Source organism: Cajanus cajan, chromosome 2, assembly GCF_000230855.2.
Source record: "Cajanus cajan strain Asha chromosome 2, NIPB_CcT2T_4, whole genome shotgun sequence".
Classification (NCBI taxonomy): domain Eukaryota; kingdom Viridiplantae; phylum Streptophyta; class Magnoliopsida; order Fabales; family Fabaceae; genus Cajanus; species Cajanus cajan.
In genome coordinates, this window is record NC_138518.1 from 78,618,440 (window position 1) to 78,639,511 (window position 21,072).

The 21,072-nt window shown below is 28.3% G+C and overlaps 2 protein-coding genes across 2 annotated transcripts; both read right to left on the minus strand.

Annotated features, from left to right (window-relative positions):
* Nucleotides 1–2,682: 2,682 nt before the first annotated feature.
* LOC109799732 (uncharacterized) lies at nucleotides 2,683–5,955 on the minus strand. Its single transcript, XM_020360354.3, has 5 exons — nucleotides 5,555–5,955; nucleotides 4,641–5,142; nucleotides 4,258–4,459; nucleotides 3,630–4,124; nucleotides 2,683–3,248 (listed from the first exon to the last, which is right to left on the minus strand). Exons 1-5 carry the CDS (start codon nucleotides 5,898–5,900, stop codon nucleotides 2,886–2,888), a joined length of 1,908 nt encoding a protein of 635 aa, XP_020215943.1. The 5' UTR covers nucleotides 5,901–5,955; the 3' UTR covers nucleotides 2,683–2,885.
* A 2,843-nt stretch (nucleotides 5,956–8,798) lies between these two features.
* Nucleotides 8,799–16,276, minus strand: LOC109799542 (uncharacterized). The gene is made up of 5 exons (XM_020360117.3): nucleotides 15,225–16,276; nucleotides 13,087–13,588; nucleotides 11,174–11,375; nucleotides 9,458–9,928; nucleotides 8,799–9,256 (listed from the first exon to the last, which is right to left on the minus strand). Exons 1-5 carry the CDS (start codon nucleotides 15,598–15,600, stop codon nucleotides 8,864–8,866), a joined length of 1,944 nt encoding a protein of 647 aa, XP_020215706.1. The 5' UTR covers nucleotides 15,601–16,276; the 3' UTR covers nucleotides 8,799–8,863.
* Between the last annotated feature and the right edge of the window lie 4,796 nt (nucleotides 16,277–21,072).

Sequence of the window (21,072 nt, forward strand, 5' to 3'; positions counted from 1 at the left end):
CAATAATTAAATAATTGAGTTAAAGTGAAACTAGATTATTTATTTACATATTAATATTAATTAATTTGTAGCGACCTATCATGATCGTTATATTATATAAAATTATTATTAGTAGTGAAAATTATATTACTATAACATATTGGACTAAGGAAGAAATCTATCATATATAATATAAGACGTGAATATAAAAGTAAAGCACTCTTATTAATATAAACAAGATATATATACAAGCATACAGTAATTTCAAAATAATCTCATGTTCTAATATCGGTTAAGTGTGGTTATACAAGTTATAACAAGTAGCACCAATACCAACAAAAGGTATCACCAACTTTTAAGCATCGATATCTTCAATCTACTCTCATATAACATATGATCATCGCAATTCAAATTATATGAAAAACATAAAGATAAACTAAATTTCAAAAACATGTAAGCATAAAAATAATTATATATCATACAACATCATACCGTAACCATACATGCAAGTTAAACACTCCTTAGCAAACATGTATCTCATTCAAATCACGTCAAATAAGACATCCAACAATGCATATGAACACATTATAACATACATCATATGCAAACATTTCAACCAATGCATCGTCATGCATTTGTCTATAGAAATTTGTTAACGCAATAGAATAGTCTAAGTGGCTCGACCCTATCGAATCAACCCGATCATCTTTAGACTAGATAGATCCATCAACTGAATTGGATCATCAATCTTAACAACATATTTTTTTAGATTTAGTCACTTGTACTAAGAAAGTCTAGTTCTATAGTAAAGAATGGTATAGTTGGATATAAACATACTACAACCTTAACATGTGTTATCAAGTCACATATGGAGTTAGCTCACTGGTCAACCTTAAGGAATCACGCAACCTTTCCAAATATTTGGTTAAGGATTGTATCCCTTGACTTCCTACATTACTCAACCGCTTGCTAAGGACCTAGAAGAGACTATATACACCTCAAAACTCACTCTAAGAGATACAACTACTCAAGGAGGATTTTTCAATAGTAGCTTATCCGATCACCACTCCAAGATTCCTTATGTGGGATCTTTAATTTTCAAAAATAATTTTCTCTCCTCAAGTCCTAAGTTAGCCAAAATGTCTTAATGATCACATTTTCAACCTTTACACCTAACCGTACATCGTCTATATACATCACATTCAGTCAATATATGTAGAAATCAACAATATCATACATATGTACAATAGACATATGTTCATCATCGTCCAATACCATATAAACATCTACATATGTCACATCTAATCAATATACATATAACTACAATTTTCATACTTCATTTGACATGCAATAGAACTTATATACATCTACCTCGTGTTCATCGTACAACATTCCAAAAATGCATCCTCCATCCAGGCATCCCGCACTTGTCGCAACATCTCACATTCGACACCTTTGAGGTAAGGATTTCTTTGCCTCACTCATGGTGTTGAGCCATCGAAACTATGTTTGACATGACCAAGGTGGAGACCCACATGGGATCTCACGTTTGGCATGGCAAAACCCACATTCGACCTCATATCAATTAGAGAGTCTTTGTTTGACTCTTGTCTGACGTTACCTTAGTGGCACCTAACATCGTCCAGACAAGGAGCATTTATCTTGATTGCACTTAGTGGCAGCCAATTAGGGTCCAACATCACCAAATCAGAGACTTTTCCATGCTATCCCGTCTGACGTCATTCAAACCACATTCGACGTCATCTCAATTTGCGATGAATCCCTCTCCTCACGTTTGACGCCACCAATCCTGCGCTTGACATGAATGAGTCAAAGACCTTTGGTTTTTCCAACGCCACAAAGGCGCACTCAACATGGCACCAAAAATCTACAAATGCAAGCTTCACAAATCATCCCAAGTACTTGAAAATCAGGAAATCCAAAGCATGTAAAGCATCATATCATACATTTGTAACACCCACAACTCAAATTTGGCATAAGAAACTACATGTAACCACAAATCAATATAATCCTTCAATTTCACCTTCATGAACCCAATTCACTCGAGTTCAACATTCTTAACCAAAATCATGTAGTTCACCAACATACCCACCCTCATTCTTCATTTCAATTCAAGCATAACCCACACGTCTTAAATAGAACAATCCTAACTCCCCTTATCTCAACTCCGAGCCAATCAAAATTGAAGCACAGGAAGGAGAGAGAATAATCACCCTGAACCTGAAGAAAATGAACTCTATACCAAAGATTTTCAACTTCAACTTCGAATCACCACCTACACACCCACCCTCAAGAAGGATCTAAAAGAAGGAAAGGAGAAAAATTTTAAAGAGTTAGACTCTATCTCTTTAAAATCTTTTTTTAGGGTCTAGAGAACAAGAGTTTCTAAAGCTCTGCTTAAAACAGAAATTTTATATACATTTTTCTTCTTAGAATCAACTGAATCTCTAGCCAAAGATCCTCACAATTCACCTAATTTACCTAAGTATAGTGTTATTTACAGTAAAAAAAATTTAATTATTAAATATATTAATTATGAAAACATCAATTTAATTATAATACTATATTTCACTATTATTTTTTTTTTATAAAGATTCACTATTAGTTTCTTTTTTAATAAAAAGGTATACCTTCTTTCTATTATATCAACTTAAAAATAAAGTAACACTTCGGTACTTCATGTCAAGGTAGAATTGAATGTTGTTTTTATTAAAAATCATAAGTGACAAATGAACAAACAACTTCTTGGTATTTAAAATCTAGAGACCAGAAGGGGTGTCGGGAAGTATAAATCTCAATCATCGTACAAAGGCAATGGGAAGTATCGTGAAATATTTGTACATCGAAATTGAACACATGATGTGGCTGTACTATTGAGAATATAATTAAACTCTAAAGCCGAATATATTGGGATCCACGTTCCCCTGGAATATATTTTGAGAAGGGAATTTAGGGAGGCTACTAGCAATACACTTAGCCGCATCAAAGTATGATTCATCCCTTCTCGTCACCTTAACTCCAATATCATGACTAGGAAAGTTGCAATTGCTTTCCTTGGTTAGTGCCTCGAATTTCTCTGTCTTCAATCTCCAGCTCCCATTCATCAAATTGAAGCTATAAAGAGGAATGAATCGTTGGCCATACACAGCCAAAAACTCTATGGCTTTCTGAATGTACTCAAAATCCTCTTCACTCATGTAGTAAGGAAAACTAACTCGGGTCCACCCTGGCTTTACTCCAATATAGCCCTATGAAAAAGTAACAAACAATTTTGGTTTCAAAAACATGCTTTGACACTTAATTTTAAGACTGATAAAATGTGTCATCAAGATTCGGTCAAAATTGGTTTTAGTCTCTACATTTTAAAATAAGTAGTTTTGATCTTTATATTTTTTAAATTTGATAAATTTTATCTCAAGTCTGATCAAAATAAAATATATAACTAGAGACAAAATTCACCACATTTCAAAAATGAGAAATCTTACTGAGACTATCAAACAGTCAGAATGTCTGAAAGAGTGTTGCTTATTTCTCTTCAAAGATATCAATAACCAAAACTAATGTAGACCAAATGGATCTAAAACATGTTTTACCCTATAAAACAAGCATATGGTGGATCATTTATTCACCTCTTGAACTGCTGATCTAATGGCAAGTGATTGAGACTTGTTGATGTGGAGCAATTCATGGCCATAAGGTCCGGCACAAGCACATCCACCTCGAGCTTGGATCCCAAAGAGGTCATTGAGCAACGTTGCAACAAAAGGGCCATGAAGTGGCTTACCTCTTTGGTTCCCCGTTTCTGCCCACAAATCAAGTTCCCCTTCATTTTCCTGGTTACCATCACTCCACTCACTAGCTAATGAGGAAGAATTGGTGGTAGAGTATATCAGAAATGATAATATAGCTTGTCTCTTGGCCTTCAAGTTTCCTAGAACCTCAATGTTCGGGTTTGAGCTAAGCTTGTCAAGTGCCTTGTTAATGTACATTTGTTCTCGTTTTTCAATCACTTCACATGTTATGTACTCTTTCACCCAAAATGCCAATGCTGCTCTCACCGTCTGGATTATTGGAGGCGTGCCCCCAGTTTCCCTTTCCTCTATGTTCTCCAAGTATAATGTATCCTGAATTGATAACACAGTTGATGATGATGATCAATGAAGTTTAAATGACTGTAAGGTGAAGGGGAAGAAGATGTTAAAATGCTTTGCAAAATGAATATTGACATAAGACATTGACATTATAGTGGCGATTTACCTGTTCATTGAAGCCATTGACATAGGTCACAGTTCCACCTCCACAAGTGGAGGGTGGTGAAGATCCTAGCAGGTACAGGGCCTTGTTCATGAGGAGCACCCCAGGAGAGTCAGGACCACCAAGAAACTTATGTGGACTTAGGAACACACCATCATAACCATCACTCTTCCCCGACCTCATGTCAATCTCCACGTAAGGACCACTAAACAAACAAAATAAACAGTACTAACTTTTTAATGGTGATGCAATAATAGTGTAAAGTAGTTTTATACCTTCAATCAATTGGATATCATTATTTTGTATAACTTTTTACTTATTTATTATAAAAATCAACATCTTAAAGTAAATAGTAATCGTGATTGAATTACGGTGTAAATAAATACCTGGCTGCGAAATCAAAGCATGCAAAGGCTTTGTACTTATGAAGAAGCTGAGCAACTGCACGTGTATCTAAGTGGATCCCAGTGACATTGCTACAAGCTGAGAAAGATCCCAACATAGGTCGCTTGGTATCTTTGTAGCTCTCAAGTTGTAGCCTTAGAGCATTCATGTCAAGCAACCCTTTATCATCAAGACCAATCTCTACCACCTCAGCCAAACTTTGCCTCCAAGAAAGGAGGTTTGAGTGGTGTTCATGGGGTCCAACAAAAACCACCCATCTTTCTTCTGTGCCAAGGTTCTGCAAAACCCTTTCCCTCAAAATAGAGGGCACAGCGATTCCCATCACTTCTTGCAGCCTCTTGATGGCTGCAGTTGTGCCTGAACCACATAATATGAGTGCATCATCTTTCCCACCACCTAAACATTTTGTTATGTACTCATTTGCTTCGTGTACCATTTTTGTTGTCCTGCTTCCCACGTAACTGTCGCACGTATGCGTGTTACCTATACACATAATAACATACTCAGAGACATGTTCTCACATTTAAAAGTCTAGTTTCTTCTATAACTTTAAATCTGGAAGATTAAGCTGACCAACGTACTTACTTTCTATATATACATAAGAAGAAGAAAAAATACCAATATATTATAACAAGAGTACGTTTAATTTCTATATCAGTGTAAAAGTCAACAAACTCGCTTTATATGATAGTTTGTGGTCGGAGACACGTGTAAAACTATTTTACACGGTTAACAAATCCTGGTAAATATGAAGTTTAGACAAACGTATCATACATGATTGATAGTTAACGATTGGATGAGAAAATAAGTGCATGCAGAACTATTCAGAGCCTATAGTATGTACATATTAAGGGTGGGTTGATCCGTTGATCATGTAATGATGTGAATAACATACCATAGAAAGGAAGAAGGTGATTGATGATGAAGTTTTCGATGTAGTGAAGGCTGCGGCCTGAAGCTGTGTGATCAGCATAGACAGCTTTACGTTTTCCAAATGGAGAATCGAACTCTGCATCGTTGCCTATGATTTGGGACCGTAACCAACAAAGCTTTTCCTCCACTGATTCATTACAGGGCAGGCCCATCTCTACGAGGTTCTTGAAGGACTCGGAGTGGTTGCAAAAGTCATGAGATGTTTGTGATGTGCTTGGTTTGGATAACACTCCGACCTCGTTGTTGGTTTTGCCTTGGCTTTGATCCATGCATGGTTGGGCTAATATGAAGGGTTGTTCTAGCTCCATTAGCGACAAGTGAATAGAATGACGTACGATGTTGTTAATGTAAAGAAGTATATAAGAAAAGGTGGAAGTAGAAGGCTTTAAGAGAAGGCAAAAATATTTTGGTACGAGTTAATAATAGTTTCAGTGGGACTCATATTATGGGCTGCACAAACCAGGTGGTGCCTTTTTATTGTGGATGGTGTATTCAGCTTGCTCTGCCTCTAGACAACAGGTGCATAACATTGTATTTGAACTTTCAATATTACTTTACCATTATAATAATATGTTAATTAAATTCCTTTTTCTTTCTGTTGACTACCCGTGCATGGTAATGGCAATGGTATAATACTTTTTCTTCAACCAGCTTATGTTAGTTGTATATTACCTGAACTTAGGGTTTGGGGAGTGGTGTTTCATATTTAGTATGCCTGACTAATATTTTAACTCCTTATATTTAACTAAAATTTATAATATATATATATATATATATATATATATATATATATTATATTTGAATGTATAAATTATATTTTAATTTTGTATAAAAAAATTAATTTAAATATAATTTATATATTTCAATATATTTATTTATATAAAATTTAAATATAATTCTTATATTTAAATATAATCTTTATTTGTCTATATAATTTATTATATATTATATATAATAAATATTTTGTCTATAAAATATACAAGTTAAAATATTAGTAATTATAATAAATAAAAATTGAATTAGATAAAAAAAATTAAAAATTAAAAATCCTTTGATCAAAGAAATTTTTTAAAAAATACTTTTATTTAAAAAAACATGTGTTTAATATATAAGATTTTATATACACTTTTTTTTTTTGCAAAAAGAGAATTATTGTTTAATGCAATAGTAATTAGTATTTTATTAGTTACATAAAGTTAAATTGCTTATTGATAATTGACTTATCTTTTAACTAAAATGAAAGCAATTTCAAATGGTGTAAGCAGAGAAGCTGTGCCCACAAGTTTAATATTTTAATTTGACAGAATAGACAACTGGACCCACAGATAAGCTAAGAATGTGGGTTAAAAAAATAATTAAATGAAGTATTGAAGTAGGAATAATCCTCATTTATGTTTGCTTCTTTTCTTAATTCACACTCTATTCATTTGCCTTTGGGATACAATACAACGTGCATCTCGGCTATACATTTCTACATACTATATTTTAGCAATCAGGCCCAGGGATTTTTTTTTGTCCTATATAAATAATAACGTAATATTTCAAAAATAATAATTATGAACTCATCTGTGTTTGCGGCACATGATATCCCTAGACAGGGTATTATTTTATTTTATTAGGAACAGGGATCTGATTGGTGACTACAATTTCTTACATTTGTTTTATATATTATGATATTTTATTTTGAATTTCAGATAATAAAAAAATATTAAATTATATTTTTAGTTTCTCTATTTTTTTAATCTATAATTTTGATCCATCTATTTTAAAATAAAGACATTTAATTTTTTTATATATTAAAAAATAAAATTTCAATTATATCATTAATGTGATATTTATTAATTGTTAAATTTTAATATTATCTAATAATTTATTATCATTTAAGTCATATAAAAATAAAAATTTAAAAATAATATATTTTTTATATTTATTTAGTGAATAATTAATATTTATTTTATTTATAAAAAATTTATTTATAATATATATATATTTTTTTTTTTCATTTATAAATATCATATTACTAAATATTATGAGTACAAGTAATATTAAAACTTGATAATGAAAGAACTAAAATTCTGTATTTTTAAAAATAAAAAAATTAAAATTACAAATTGATGAAAAATAAAGATACTAAAAATATAATTTAGCAAAAAATATTTTTTATTTGACAATTGATTACTCTTGTTAAAGAATCTAAATTATATATAATTTATAACTATAAATAAGTAAAATATCTTTTTTAATAGTTTCTTTTTTTTTACATTTTTGTCCTCAATTAAACAACAATTTTTTTCTAACAATATATTTATAAGGGATAAAATAAAATAAATATAAAAAATATAATTTTTTTGTAACTGTTACACATAAACACAAAGTATTTTGAGCACCGACTAATAATCATAATATTAGGAAAATATTTAATTAAATTTGTATTTTTTTTTAACAAATTAATAGATGTTAGTTTATTTATAATGTTTAATGATGATTTACTATTATATCTTATCATAAATAATAAATTTATTAACTTTTATAATAATTATTTTAAAAATATACAAATAATAATGTTTGACTAATTGATTCGGTATTTTTTTTTTATACAGACAATATATAATTATTAAACTTTTATTATATCATTAAAATTTCATTTTAAATTATTACAAGCACATACATAAGTACATATCTACCATTAATTCTACAATGATGGTAATCATGCGGCTTCTGAGAGTCGTGGCAGCTGTAAGGAATAAGAAAGCAGCCTTATGTTCTTTTCATGTTTTGATTGTAATTACATATATTTTTTTTAAAAAAATATTCTAATTTCAATTATTTAGTGATAAAATTTATTATATAAATCATATTTGGTTTATTAGTAAAGTTATATAGTTTAAAAAAATTATGTGAAAAACTTTATTAATCATTTAAAAATTTATAAAAAAAAATATTTACATTTACTTGAAATATTTAAAATCCCTCTCCTCTTAAAAGAATTTTTAACCAAACAAATTTTTAAATCAAAATTTCTTCCCTCCATCTCTCTCCAATCAAATGGTATGTAAAGTTAAAAGATTATGAATAAATATCAAATTTATTTTGATATTTTATTAAAAAAATTAACTAAAGAATTATTAAGATCAATTTAATGATAAAAATTTGAATAATATATATAAAATTTTATTATTATTGTAATTTTTTCTAATAAAAAAAAGTTAATGAAAGCCGATCCAAACAAGATATATAGATTTAGAATTTATGTTTGGTATTTGGCAGATAATTAAACTCTAAAATAGAGGATACTGGGATTTACATTTCCATGGAGTATGCCTTCAGAAGGGAACTTGGGGAGAAGACTAGCAATATATTTTGCTTTATCTAAGTATGATTTCCTTAACTTACTAGTTTGTTTAACTCCAAGTGCTTTCGATTCACTGTTTGTTTCCTCTACAGTTATTTGAAAGTTGCAGTTATTTTTCTTCATCAGAGCCTCAAGCTGGTCTGTCTTCATTCTCCAGCTGCCGTTTCTCAAATTGAAGCTATACAAGGGAAGGAAGCGTTGGCCATAGATTGCTACAAACTCTATTGCTGTTAAAATGAACTCAAATTCCTCGCAGTCCATGTAATAAGGAAAGCTAACCCTAGTCCAGCCAGGTTTCACTCCAACATAACCCTGTTCAAATAAACAATATCTTGGTTCAAACATGTTCTTTTCTCTTGCAATTATCCCCGATTGAGGTTGATAGTTAATATTAAAATAATGTTTGATTAGTAGAAGTTATGTTTCGAAATTATAAATTAATTTTTAATAATTAATTTTAAAATATTGTGTATAGTATATTTATGGGAAAAAAAATGAAAAGAATATACATACCTCTTGGATTGTTGATCTAATAGCAAGTGATTGAGATTTGTTGATATTGAGCAATTGATGGCCATAAGGTCCAGCACAAGCACAGCCACCACGAGCTTGGATGCCAAAGAGGTCACTTAGAAGTGTTGCAACAAAAGGGCCATGAAGTAGCTTACCTCTTTTGCTCCATAAATTACGTTCTCTTAGCCATTTAATGCCCCAACCATGTGATGAAGAACTATTTGTGGTAGAGTATATGATAAATGACAATATAGCTTGTCGCTTAGTGCTCAAGTTACCAAGAATTTCAATGTTTGGGTTGGACTCGAGTCTTTTGAGTGCTTTGTTAATGTAATGTTGTTCACGTTTCTCAATCTCTTTGTAGCCTATGTATTCTTTCACCCAAAATGCCAATGCTGCTCTCACTGTCTGGATTATAGGAGGCGTGCCCCCGTTTTCCCTTTCCTCTATTTTCTCCATGTACACTGTATCCTGAAATAACGATCACACAAAATTTGAAAATTGACAATAAGCTTTGATGTACAAAAGAGTAGGGACAATGATCTTCAAATGCCTTGATATTCTCACAGCATTTTGAGGAAAGAAATTGTATTTGCATACTATACAATAAAGAAAAATATTAACAATAAAGGTGTGAAATTAAATGATTAATATAATAGAGAGAGAGAAAGAAAAAAAATATAATATTAATTGTGGAAAACACTAGTATGAAACTATGAATGATATAACTTTTTAAAAAAAAGTTTGGATTAGATATTCATCAGCTGAATTATTGTTCACAATTAATAGCTTTTTTACGGAAAAAAAAACTCTAACTTAACCCAACAAATAAATTGAAATAAATATTCATACATAACCAATTTTTATAATATTTTATCATTCATCTTTTCTCTCTATCTCTCACATAAGTGTCACTTATCTTAATACATACTTGTCTCTTTTGTTTTATTATCTATGTGCATGAACTAATTTATTCAACAACTTTTTACTAACAGAAGTTTTAATTATTAAAATATGAATAGATTGTTATGTGTACTTTAGTTTTAGTCAAATTAAAATTAATTAGTATAAAAATTTTACATCAACTAATAATATAATTAAAATAATGTATATGAATATTGAGTGACAATCCTCACCTCATCTTAGGTATAAGTAAATTTATAGAGTTGACTTAAACTTAAAATTTATATTTTCTAAAATAATATTAGAATCTATCATATTAGTTATTTTGAGCCTTTTAGACAACTTAATATTAGGTCATTAGTGAACCAATTACAAATATCTTAGACTTACATATTAATTTTGTAAGATAGAATATATATCTCTAACCTCAAATTTGAACTATTAATTTGCATATCAATTTTTTTAGAATTGAATTAAAGTCAAGTCAAAATTTAAGAATTAGCAATCTTACACATATGACAATATATTATTTATTTTAGGTCTTATATAAAAATATATTTATGAATTGCTGACATTTCTTTTTCATTTTGATTCTTGTATGAAAAACAATCAATTCTAACACTGTTATAACGTTGAATGAAAAAGGGCAAGGATTGATTGATAAATATTTTTCATAAGGACCGGAATAAAAAAAAATTCCATGTAGGAAATAAAATAATAAATAACGTGGGAAGACTTTTATGGTTGATTACGTGGGAAGACAAAATTTATAATTTGACTTTATTGTTGTTTATAATATGAGTGTGGATTCACCTTCTCGTCGAAGCCATTGACGTAATCGACGGTTCCACCTCCACAAGTTGATGGCGGCGAAGATCTCAACCGATAGAGGGCCTTGTTCATGAGGAGCAATCCAGGAGAGTCAGGACCACCCAGAAACTTGTGTGGACTCAGAAACACTGCATCATACCCATCACTCTGCCCCGACCTCATCTTTATTTCCACGTATGGACCGCTAATTAACGTCAATATTAAAACCATTAATATCATCATCTTCCATTTAACTATTAGGGATAACACATGCCCACAATTCTAATTAATTTCTAAATAACAAATTTTTTATTAAACATTTTTAGGAATATTTTAAGAAAAATAGGGAAAAAAATCCAATGTAAATCGTATAAACTAAAATTAGCTAGTGAATTTACAAATTGACTTATACAAAGTTAAAAATTAATTTTAACTTATTTTATATTTTTTTCTATTTTTTTTTATCTTAAAAGTGTAAAAAAAAATCCTTACATAAAAAGTTTAACAGCGATTCATCCATAATTTATGATATTAATTTAAAAATGATTTAGTGACCGTTTTATAATATTAATTTATCACATATCATACTTATTTATTTATTTATTATAGAAGTTAATAAGTAAGAGCAATTTTAATGAAAGTTGTTTGTCCCATGAAGCAACTCAAGTCCCGGTTTCTTATCATTGGAGGACTCTGACGTGGCAACATGAGTTACTTGAAGAAGAGAGAGAGTTACTTCCTCAAGTAACCGTTCCTTATCAGATTTCAAACAGATCTTATTAATATTTACAAACGTTTTGGAAATAATAATGATGAAAATTAATTTCGTATGATATCTATGTATTTACTATTGCTTTATTTTATTTTTAATATCTACTTATTGTGTATTTTTTCTCGTAATTTATTTATTTTTCATTGTAGTGCAATTATATTTTTTAATAAAAATTTAAAATTAATTCATAAATGATTAAAAAAAATTATAAAAGTTGAATTTTTTAAAATTTCTTTCAATTGGAGTAAATTTATGTTTGAGTTGCTTAATACTGAAATGGTACACTAAAGACCACTTTTTTTATTTTTATTTTTTTGGTTCGTCCCTGGAATATAGCGGTGACTAATCTCCTCGCTACGTTGGAGACACCTCAAAGGTAACGCAACTGCATACACAAGACAGGATTCGAACCTCTGACCTTGCTTAAGCGTGGATCAACCCTTACCGCTGAACCACACACTTGGGGTTACCACTTTTTTTATTTTTCAATGCATAAAACAACTCAAATGAATTGCTTCTACTGATACCCTAATGGTGTGTTTGGATGAGGAATTTTACAAATTCAAGGAATTTTAAATTCTTGGTATTTGAATTACTTTGATTTCAATTTCTATCATTCTTAAAATATTTTGTTTGGATGAGTCAATTCAAATTTTTTAAATTTTAAATTGTTGGGTTGAATATGATAATTTGATTTCACCATAATAAAATTGATTTTAAAAATATATTTATATGTTGAGATTTTAAAATTAAATTTTATAAAAATAAATATTAATCCATTTTTAAATATTTAAAAATTGTAAAAATTAATATTAGATAATATTTAATAATTTTAAAAATATTTTTGAATATCCAATAATTAAAAGAATAAAGAGATAAGATAAAATATATAGGTGAAATAAGAAAACAAATATGAGAAATTTCAAATTCTCCCATTTTTGGGAGAATTTGAAATTCTACTACTTGAAGGAATTTCACAAATGCTTGGATTTCAAATTCTTTGTAAATTCCTCATCCAAACAAAGCATTCCACCTCAAAGAATTTAAAATTCTTCAAATAAATGAATTACCCTATATAAATTTCTCATCCAAACATATCATAATATCATAAATGGTAATTATTGGAAGGGTGATTAATACATACCTGGCTGCAAAATCAAAGCATGCAAAGGCTTTGTAATGATGAAGAAGCTGAGCAATTGCTGGTGTATCTGAGTAGATTCCAGTGACATTGCTACAAGCTGAGAAAGATCCCAACATGGGTCGATTTGTATCTTTGTAGGTCTCAAGTTGTAACCTTAGAGCATCCATGTCAAGCAAGCCTTTATCATCAAAACCAATCTCTACCACCTCAGCCAAGCTTTGCCTCCAAGAAAGAAGGTTTGAATGGTGCTCATGAGGTCCAACAAAAACCACCCATCTTTCTTTAGTGCCAAGGCTCTTCAAAACCCTTTCCCTCAAAATAGAGGGCACAGCGATTCCCATCACTTCTTGCAGCCTCTTGATGGCTGCAGTTGTGCCCGAGCCACATAATATAAGTGCATCATCTTCCCCACCACCTAAACATTTTTTCATGTACTCACTTGCTTCCTCCACCATTTTTGTTGTCCTGCTTCCCACGTAACTGTCACACGTGTGAGTGTTTCCTGTGTGTAACTGTGTGAGTATGACACTAATTTGGACTTTGGAGATATGTTCGTAGTTTAAAAATTTCTACACAGTTAAGTAGAGAAATATGAATTCTGTTTGTGAGATTTGATGTATATATTTCCAAGTCAAACAAATAAAAGGAACTCCACAAGTATGTGTGTATGTATATTGGCAATAATTAATATTTTGAGACACACTTGCATTGCTTTGGAATATTTGATGAGAAACATACCTGTCTAAGGGAGAATAAATAAAAATTAATTATACCTGCACACTAAAGATAGGGAATGAATTATCTTAATTAATTATGTTCAATTTTTATATGACCATGTCGTGTCCAAGTTTTGTATGTAGCTTTCTCTTAAAGAATTAAACAGACGAGATTATTATATTAAAAAAATTATTCTTTGAAGGACAAAACTGAGAGATTAATAGAAAAATTTCGTACAGGATGATGTTTTTTTATGATGAGTCATAAAATGATCATGATCATGTCAGCATGAGAGGATTCTTTCTCATAGATTACCCCAAACCATTAGTATTAATTATCAAGCATCTGTTTGCATGGAATTTTGTTATAAGCTGCAAAAAAAACAAAACAAAAAAATTGCTTTGGAAATTTTGTCTTTGTATATGTAATTTTTGTCTTCTCCCGTGTATTTGCTCTTTTAGTTTTCCAAATTCTATTACTTCGGTTAGAAGACGTAGATGATAGTTAATTGCAGACTGATCGGTTAACTATAGTTTTTGTTTGTTTTCTCCTTAAATTTTCTTCTTTTTTTTTTATATATAGAGAATTAAAAAAATAATTCTCTCTCATCGGATCCACCCATTATTTTCTCCTTAAATAATATATAGATATGTAAGAGATATACAATTAATATATTTAGACACCTAAACATCTTATTAACATTTATAATTTTTCTTTATTAACTTTTTTCTTATCATATCACGTTACATATTATATTAATTAATTTGTTTGATCTCCATATATAATTAATTATCAAATTAAAAGTGCATTATATAAGAATCAAATTAACAATAAGATGATATCAAAAGCCAAATCAGTAATGTTTAACAAAATATAAAAAATGATTTAATAAAATTTGACGTATAAAATCATCAATTTGAGAATTTCCAACATTGTAAAAACAAATTTATATGTTTGACCTAAATAAATATTAATACGCAAAAATGCTCCACTATATATTAAATGAATATTAAGAAACTTGTTCGATTGTTTTCGATGTCGTGATACACAAAATTTGATAAAAATATTGTATGGTGCCCATTTAAGTCAATTAACTTTATCGGGCTAAAAATTTTAACTAGGTTTGGCCTAACTTAATTATATCTTCCCCCCTGTCTATACATAGAATTTATATAAAAGTTATCACTTTGAGTTAAAAAAAAAATATTTAAAGTTTAATATATTTGTAATTTAAAAAAGCTTTTGACAAATACTGAATCTGGACCCGCAAACTTTGGTTTGAGACTTTTTAACGTACTATTTAAATTAATCCATGCATACTGATACAGATATTTTGCTGTAACTTGAAAATTTATCATGAGAAGAATGATATATATATATATATATATAAAGTATAGATGGATGTGTTTTGAGGCAAATACCGTAGAAAGAAAGAAGATGATTGGTGATGAAGGTTTCATTGAAGTAAAGGCTGCGAGCAGAAGCCGTGTGATCAGCATAGACAAGTATTCGCTTTCCAAAAGGAGAGTTGAACTCTGCATGGTAACCTATTATCTGAGACCGTAACCAACACAGTTTTTGTTCCACGCATGCATCACACGGAAGGCTCATCTCTACGAGCTTCTCAAAGGGCTCTGAGTCGTCTTCTTCTTCTTCTTCTTTTTCTGTGTTTGAAATTTGGCCTTCATCAGCTATTGCAAATTTGGATCTGTTTGCTTTAAACACGTGACGTAGTTTACGTATGATGGAATATGCAAGAAGATGACGATGAGCAGCATGAGATTGGTTTCTCTCCATATCTGCACTGCGCTCTCTCAGGCCAACATTGCAAGATCAATATAATATACAACTATGTTTTAAGAGATCAACAAGGCACAAAACTAGTTGCTATATGTTTATATAGGAGAGAAGAGGACTAGTTAATTTTGCCGTCACATATAAGGAACAGTATTCATATATTCACATATGCATGATATACCGTGCTTTTTATTTTTTATTTTTCTATCATTTTCTTCCTATAAATTATTGGTATATGACAGAGGTGACAAAATAGACGACTCCAATAGTCATGGCATGAAAACCAGGTCGAATCGTGACATGTTTTTTAGAGGCCCAAAATTTCTAAATTAACTCGATTATTTTTAGAACTTAAATTTAAAAATCGAGCTTAATTTGGCCTATCAAACTATGTCCCGTCCCAATGAATTAAGTTAATTTAGACAGTTTTACTAATGAGTGTTGATTAATTATTTTTATAAAAGTAACTGTAAATATATATTCATTTTTCTAGTTTATTTTTCATAATTTATTATATTTTTTTTTGGTTTATCACAACACTACTATTACTATTACTTATTATTATTATTATTATTATTATTTTATTTTATTTTCACTTTTTTATGCCTTTGCCTTCCCAAATTCATTTCATATTTTAAAGTTTTTTTATGTGGATTATTTTTCTGTATTTATGCTTTATTTTTTATTAATGTGTGCGACACTTTTTTATGATAAATATGATTTTTTTAATTCTAAAAATGACACTTTGTTTTGTATAATAATATTTATCCTTGATATTCAGACATTTTGTTTCTTATATTTTATATTATTCTTGTAATCTCTTTCATTCTTATCTCCTATCCCTTCGTGTCTCCCATACTCAATAAGAGTATGTAGTCTTAAATATATAAGAACCACTTTGGCACACCCCCAAAACATAATAATATATTATGGCAGCAGCCGCCGGCCATAGCAAATTGCAATTTTCCTGTAGAACGTGATATAAGGATTAAGTTTTTTTTTATTTAAAGTTTTGTTAATTTTTGCTTTTAGTTATTAAAATATTTTATTTGATTTTTTTATAGATTTTTTTATAAATAAAACTTTTTTATTTCAAAAACTAAAAATACATTTAATGTTACATATAATTATAATAAAAAAAAATTTTAAAACTTTTTTAGATTAAATTAAATTGACATTATGTCATCATTTAAGATTTCCCAAGCATTTAATAAACTTTTTTTTTTCCAATCAAGCACTAATTCTTAATTGTTTGTTAAATAATAAGAAATAAATGTTATCTCTCACTTCTTAAATTTTATGGTTGTAATTTGTCAATTTTATTAATATTGGCATTTAAGGTCATAAATTTTGATATAGTGTTATCTCTCTCATGATAAGAAAGGTAAAACTAATATATCATAATTTTGTTTTATAAAATCATCTAAAATATTTACTTCTATTATTATTTTATGTGATTATATACTATAAGTGTTTTATAATAAGTATAAGATAAAGCATATATGATTTATTTTGTATGAACCATAGATATCCTTAATCGGAGACAACATGTTAAAGCTAATGCCTAATAGGTTGCTATAGACAATAAAATATTCTTTCCAAAAACTTAACACAATTCCATACTCATAAGGTACGATTTGAAATCGAGATCACTAATTAAAATAAAATAACAAGTTGATTAATATACTCATCAATATATTATTATAAATATTAAAAAGTAAGAGTTATATACATCTGTGAAATTTCAAAAAGTGTAAGTGTGATTTATTTCACTTTTTATTCAATTTATTTTATGATTTAATTATTTTTTAAAATTATCTACTATTTTATCTTTTAAGTAATTTTTTAACTGTTCACTGCAATTTTTTTCTCTTTTATTTTATTTTTTTGAAAAAAAAGGAGAAGAGAGTACATATTGCGTCTCTCTTACCCCCTAGTACTTAAGCTACTGAATAATTATATTTAGAAACTCTAATAAGACAAATATATATTGTATTGACCTTTATAATTATTTTATTTTATTTTTCTGTTAAACTATATTACTTATTATATTTATATTTTTCTTTCTTTCTTTTATCTCTTTTTCTTTCTAAACATATAGTGTATATGCATTATTTTCTTTTAACTATATATATCCCCACCTCTCTATGTATCGGGGGATGCCAATTTTTTTTTTTTTTGAAGTTTTGAATTTTTTAACTTTTTCAAATGCAAGTTTTAAATCGTTCGTTTTATTGATGTAGGGTTGCCCAGAAAGCATATAATATTTTATCGGGATTTATCATTCGTGTTTTTATATTTTATTTAATAAAAACATTTAAAAAATATTGATATTCAATTAATTGGTGTTATATTTAATCTTTAAATTTAAATCTTTATAAGAATAATTAATTTTTAATATTATTTTTATTTTAAAAAATTTAAAATATAAAACTATTTACATATATATATATATATATATATATATATATATATATATATATATATATATATATATATATATACCAAATGATTATTATATGTTATAGATCCATATATCTCTTTAGTTATGACAGAAACGTAATACTACTAGCTAGGAAAACATAATGTTTTATCAATAGGTTAAACATAATTAATAAAAGAGGGGTTATACACATAGAAGAATTGTATAATTAGGTTATAAATAAATTACATAAATTTGACACCACATCTATACTTTTAAGGCGTTAGATTTTTTATGTTTTTAACTTAAATATTTATTATATGTAAGACTTTTCATTCATACTTACATATGAATGACATAAGACTAAGAAACCTTTTATATTGGAAAATTTAATAAAATGCAAAAGATTTATGTCGTTATGGGCGATGGATATAGTCAAACATTTCAACGGCAACTTGCTTGTTCTCACTAGCCATTGAACGCATTTGTATGTTATTATTCTTTCCGATTAATATGGAGAATTTGAATTTTTTTCAATCATTGCGTTACTAATTTGTTGAGAAAATGGCCGGAATGGACTGGTCAATTATATATTGGTGAGAACAGGTTACTGGATCAGTTTTATAAATGATTCAGTGCGAATTGAACACGATGATAAACTTAGACCATTATAAACCAAAACCGAATCTATAATTTTACAAAATGGTTTTTTAAGAATAAATCACGTTCTCGCTGTAGCATTAATTGGAGCTAGGCAATGGGTCTTCTACATGCATGTGGAAGAGAAACACTCGGAATCATTTGCTCCTCTCCGGTGTCTCCCGGTTGAAGAAAGAGGGTTTGGTAGAAATGATTTTTTTTCTTCTTTTTAATTTCATCTGTTAATTTTTAAAATGATATAATATTGTTTTCATTGATGACTAATAATATTAACTTTTATCTATAATAATATATAATAAGGGTATATTTTTTGATGTTCACTTTTTCGAAGATCATTATATTCTTATATTTATATTTTAATTTTTTTTACCAATATATTGAAAAATAAAATAAGAAAATATTATATATATATATATATACACATACAATAATTACTTTTTTTAAATAACAATTACCAACTTATTTTAATTTTTTTAAAAAGACAAAGTGCTTTTTTTTATTGTTAGTAATTAATAACCGATATTTGCTCACTATATGTACATAATAAGTTAATATTATTTTTTTAACAATATTATATTTTTAAATCTTAGAATATGAATTATAGGTCTAATTTAATTTTATAATTAAAATTTTCTTATAAGATGAGAGTTATTTCCTACTTATATATTCTTTAATTGTCTTATTTCTGATCAATGTGAGACTTGAGTTTTTCTCAATATACATCTTATGTCCAACATCATACACTATTGAGTTTGGTACGTAGATAAACAATAAGTGATTCTTTTAATGATCTAGAATAGATGAGACTTTGATTTTTTTTAATACACCACTTTAAGTCAAACATTGTTGGGTTTTATGTAATGATGGATGACCTTTTTAGAGTTGACCTATATAACTCTAATACTATCTTAAAATGTGGATTATGAGTCTAATTCAATCCTACAAATCTGACTTCTAAAGTGAAAGTTGTCTCACATTTATATACTTTTTAATTGTATTATCCCTATGATGTTGATGTCTTTAATATCATTTTAGAATGTGGGTTATGAGCATAGTCCAACCCTACAAAACTGAATTCTAAGGTGAAGATTGTCTCTCACTTATATACCCTTTAATTATTTTATATCTACGATGTGGGATGTGAGTTTTTCTAATACATCCTCGTGTCTAACATTTTAATGATTTAGGATAGATGGAACTTAAGTTTTTCAAATATATCCCGTCACATTAAACACTATTTAGTTTGATACGTAAATTAATGGTGAATAACCTTTTTATATGGATTTATGATAGTTGTGATACCACCATAACCCGCACATTCTAAAATGTTATTAAAGTTATCTAGATCTACTCTAAGAAGGTCACCCACCATTGATTCTCGTATCAAGGCTAATAATGTTGGATGTGGTGAGAGTGCATATTAGAAAAAAAAATCTAAGTCTCACCTATCATAGATCATTAAAAACTTGAAAAAAAAAGTCACTTATCGTTTACCCACATGTCAAGTCTAATAGTGTTAGAAATGAGAGGATATATTAAAAAAAAACTTAAATTTTACATCGATTAAAGATAAAATAATTAAAAAATATATAAGTAGGAGACAAATCTCATCTTAAAAATCAATTTTATAAGATTAAATTGGACCATGACCCATATTCCATGATAAAATGCATAAAAAAATTAATTTTGTAATGATTAAATAATCAAATTAAATCAATTAAACAATAAGAGGAGCCAAAAGGAATTTTTGAACAAATTATAATGGTTATTTATGAATGGTCGAATTTTAATAATTAACATCCAGAAGCCAATACATTTTATATTTTTAGTGATCAAAGAATAAAGAATTACATATCCGGTTGCCTTTTGCGGTTGAATTACACATTTACACCATTATGCATGTCTTCTTTTATCCGTCAATTTTTTTTAGGCTAAAAACTAATATATATTTTAATAATTTTAAAAAGACAAGTATTATTAGCATAATGAATAAAAGGTTTAAATGTTACACGATGGTGTTTTTATTAAAAATATATTTTTGTTAATTATTAATTATTATATTTTAGGCTTAATTACATTTTTGATCCCTCAAGTATTGCAATTGTGTAGTTTTGATCCCCAAGATTTTAATTGGGTAATTTTAGTCTCTAAAAAATTGCAATTGTGCGATTTTGGTCCTTCAATTTTTAATTGAACAATTTTAGTCTCTCGAATATCATAATAGTGCGATTTTAGTCTCTCCCATTAAAAATTTAATAATTTTAATATATATATATAATTTTCTAAAATTAAACAATTATTTATCTATTCAAATTAACGTAGGTTATAATTTTTGATATTATATCAAATGATATATATTTATTTTTATTAAATAAATAAAATTTATATAT

What these genes read in the sequence shown, in the direction of transcription:
- LOC109799732 (XM_020360354.3), bottom strand. Translation starts at nt 5,900, where the DNA reads ATGGAGCTAGAACAACCCTTCATATTAGCCCAACCATGCATGGATCAA. An exon ending in TCACCTTCTTCCTTTCTATG is followed by an intron (nt 5,143 to 5,554) that starts GTATGTTATTCA and finishes TTATGTGTATAG; the next exon opens with GTAACACGCATACGTGCGAC. An exon ending in TCAATGGCTTCAATGAACAG is followed by an intron (nt 4,125 to 4,257) that starts GTAAATCGCCAC and finishes TTATCAATTCAG; the next exon opens with GATACATTATACTTGGAGAA.
- LOC109799542 (XM_020360117.3), bottom strand. Translation starts at nt 15,600, where the DNA reads ATGGAGAGAAACCAATCTCATGCTGCTCATCGTCATCTTCTTGCATAT. An exon ending in TGCTTTGATTTTGCAGCCAG is followed by an intron (nt 11,376 to 13,086) that starts GTATGTATTAAT and finishes GACGTTAATTAG; the next exon opens with CGGTCCATACGTGGAAATAA. An exon ending in TCAATGGCTTCGACGAGAAG is followed by an intron (nt 9,929 to 11,173) that starts GTGAATCCACAC and finishes TCGTTATTTCAG; the next exon opens with GATACAGTGTACATGGAGAA.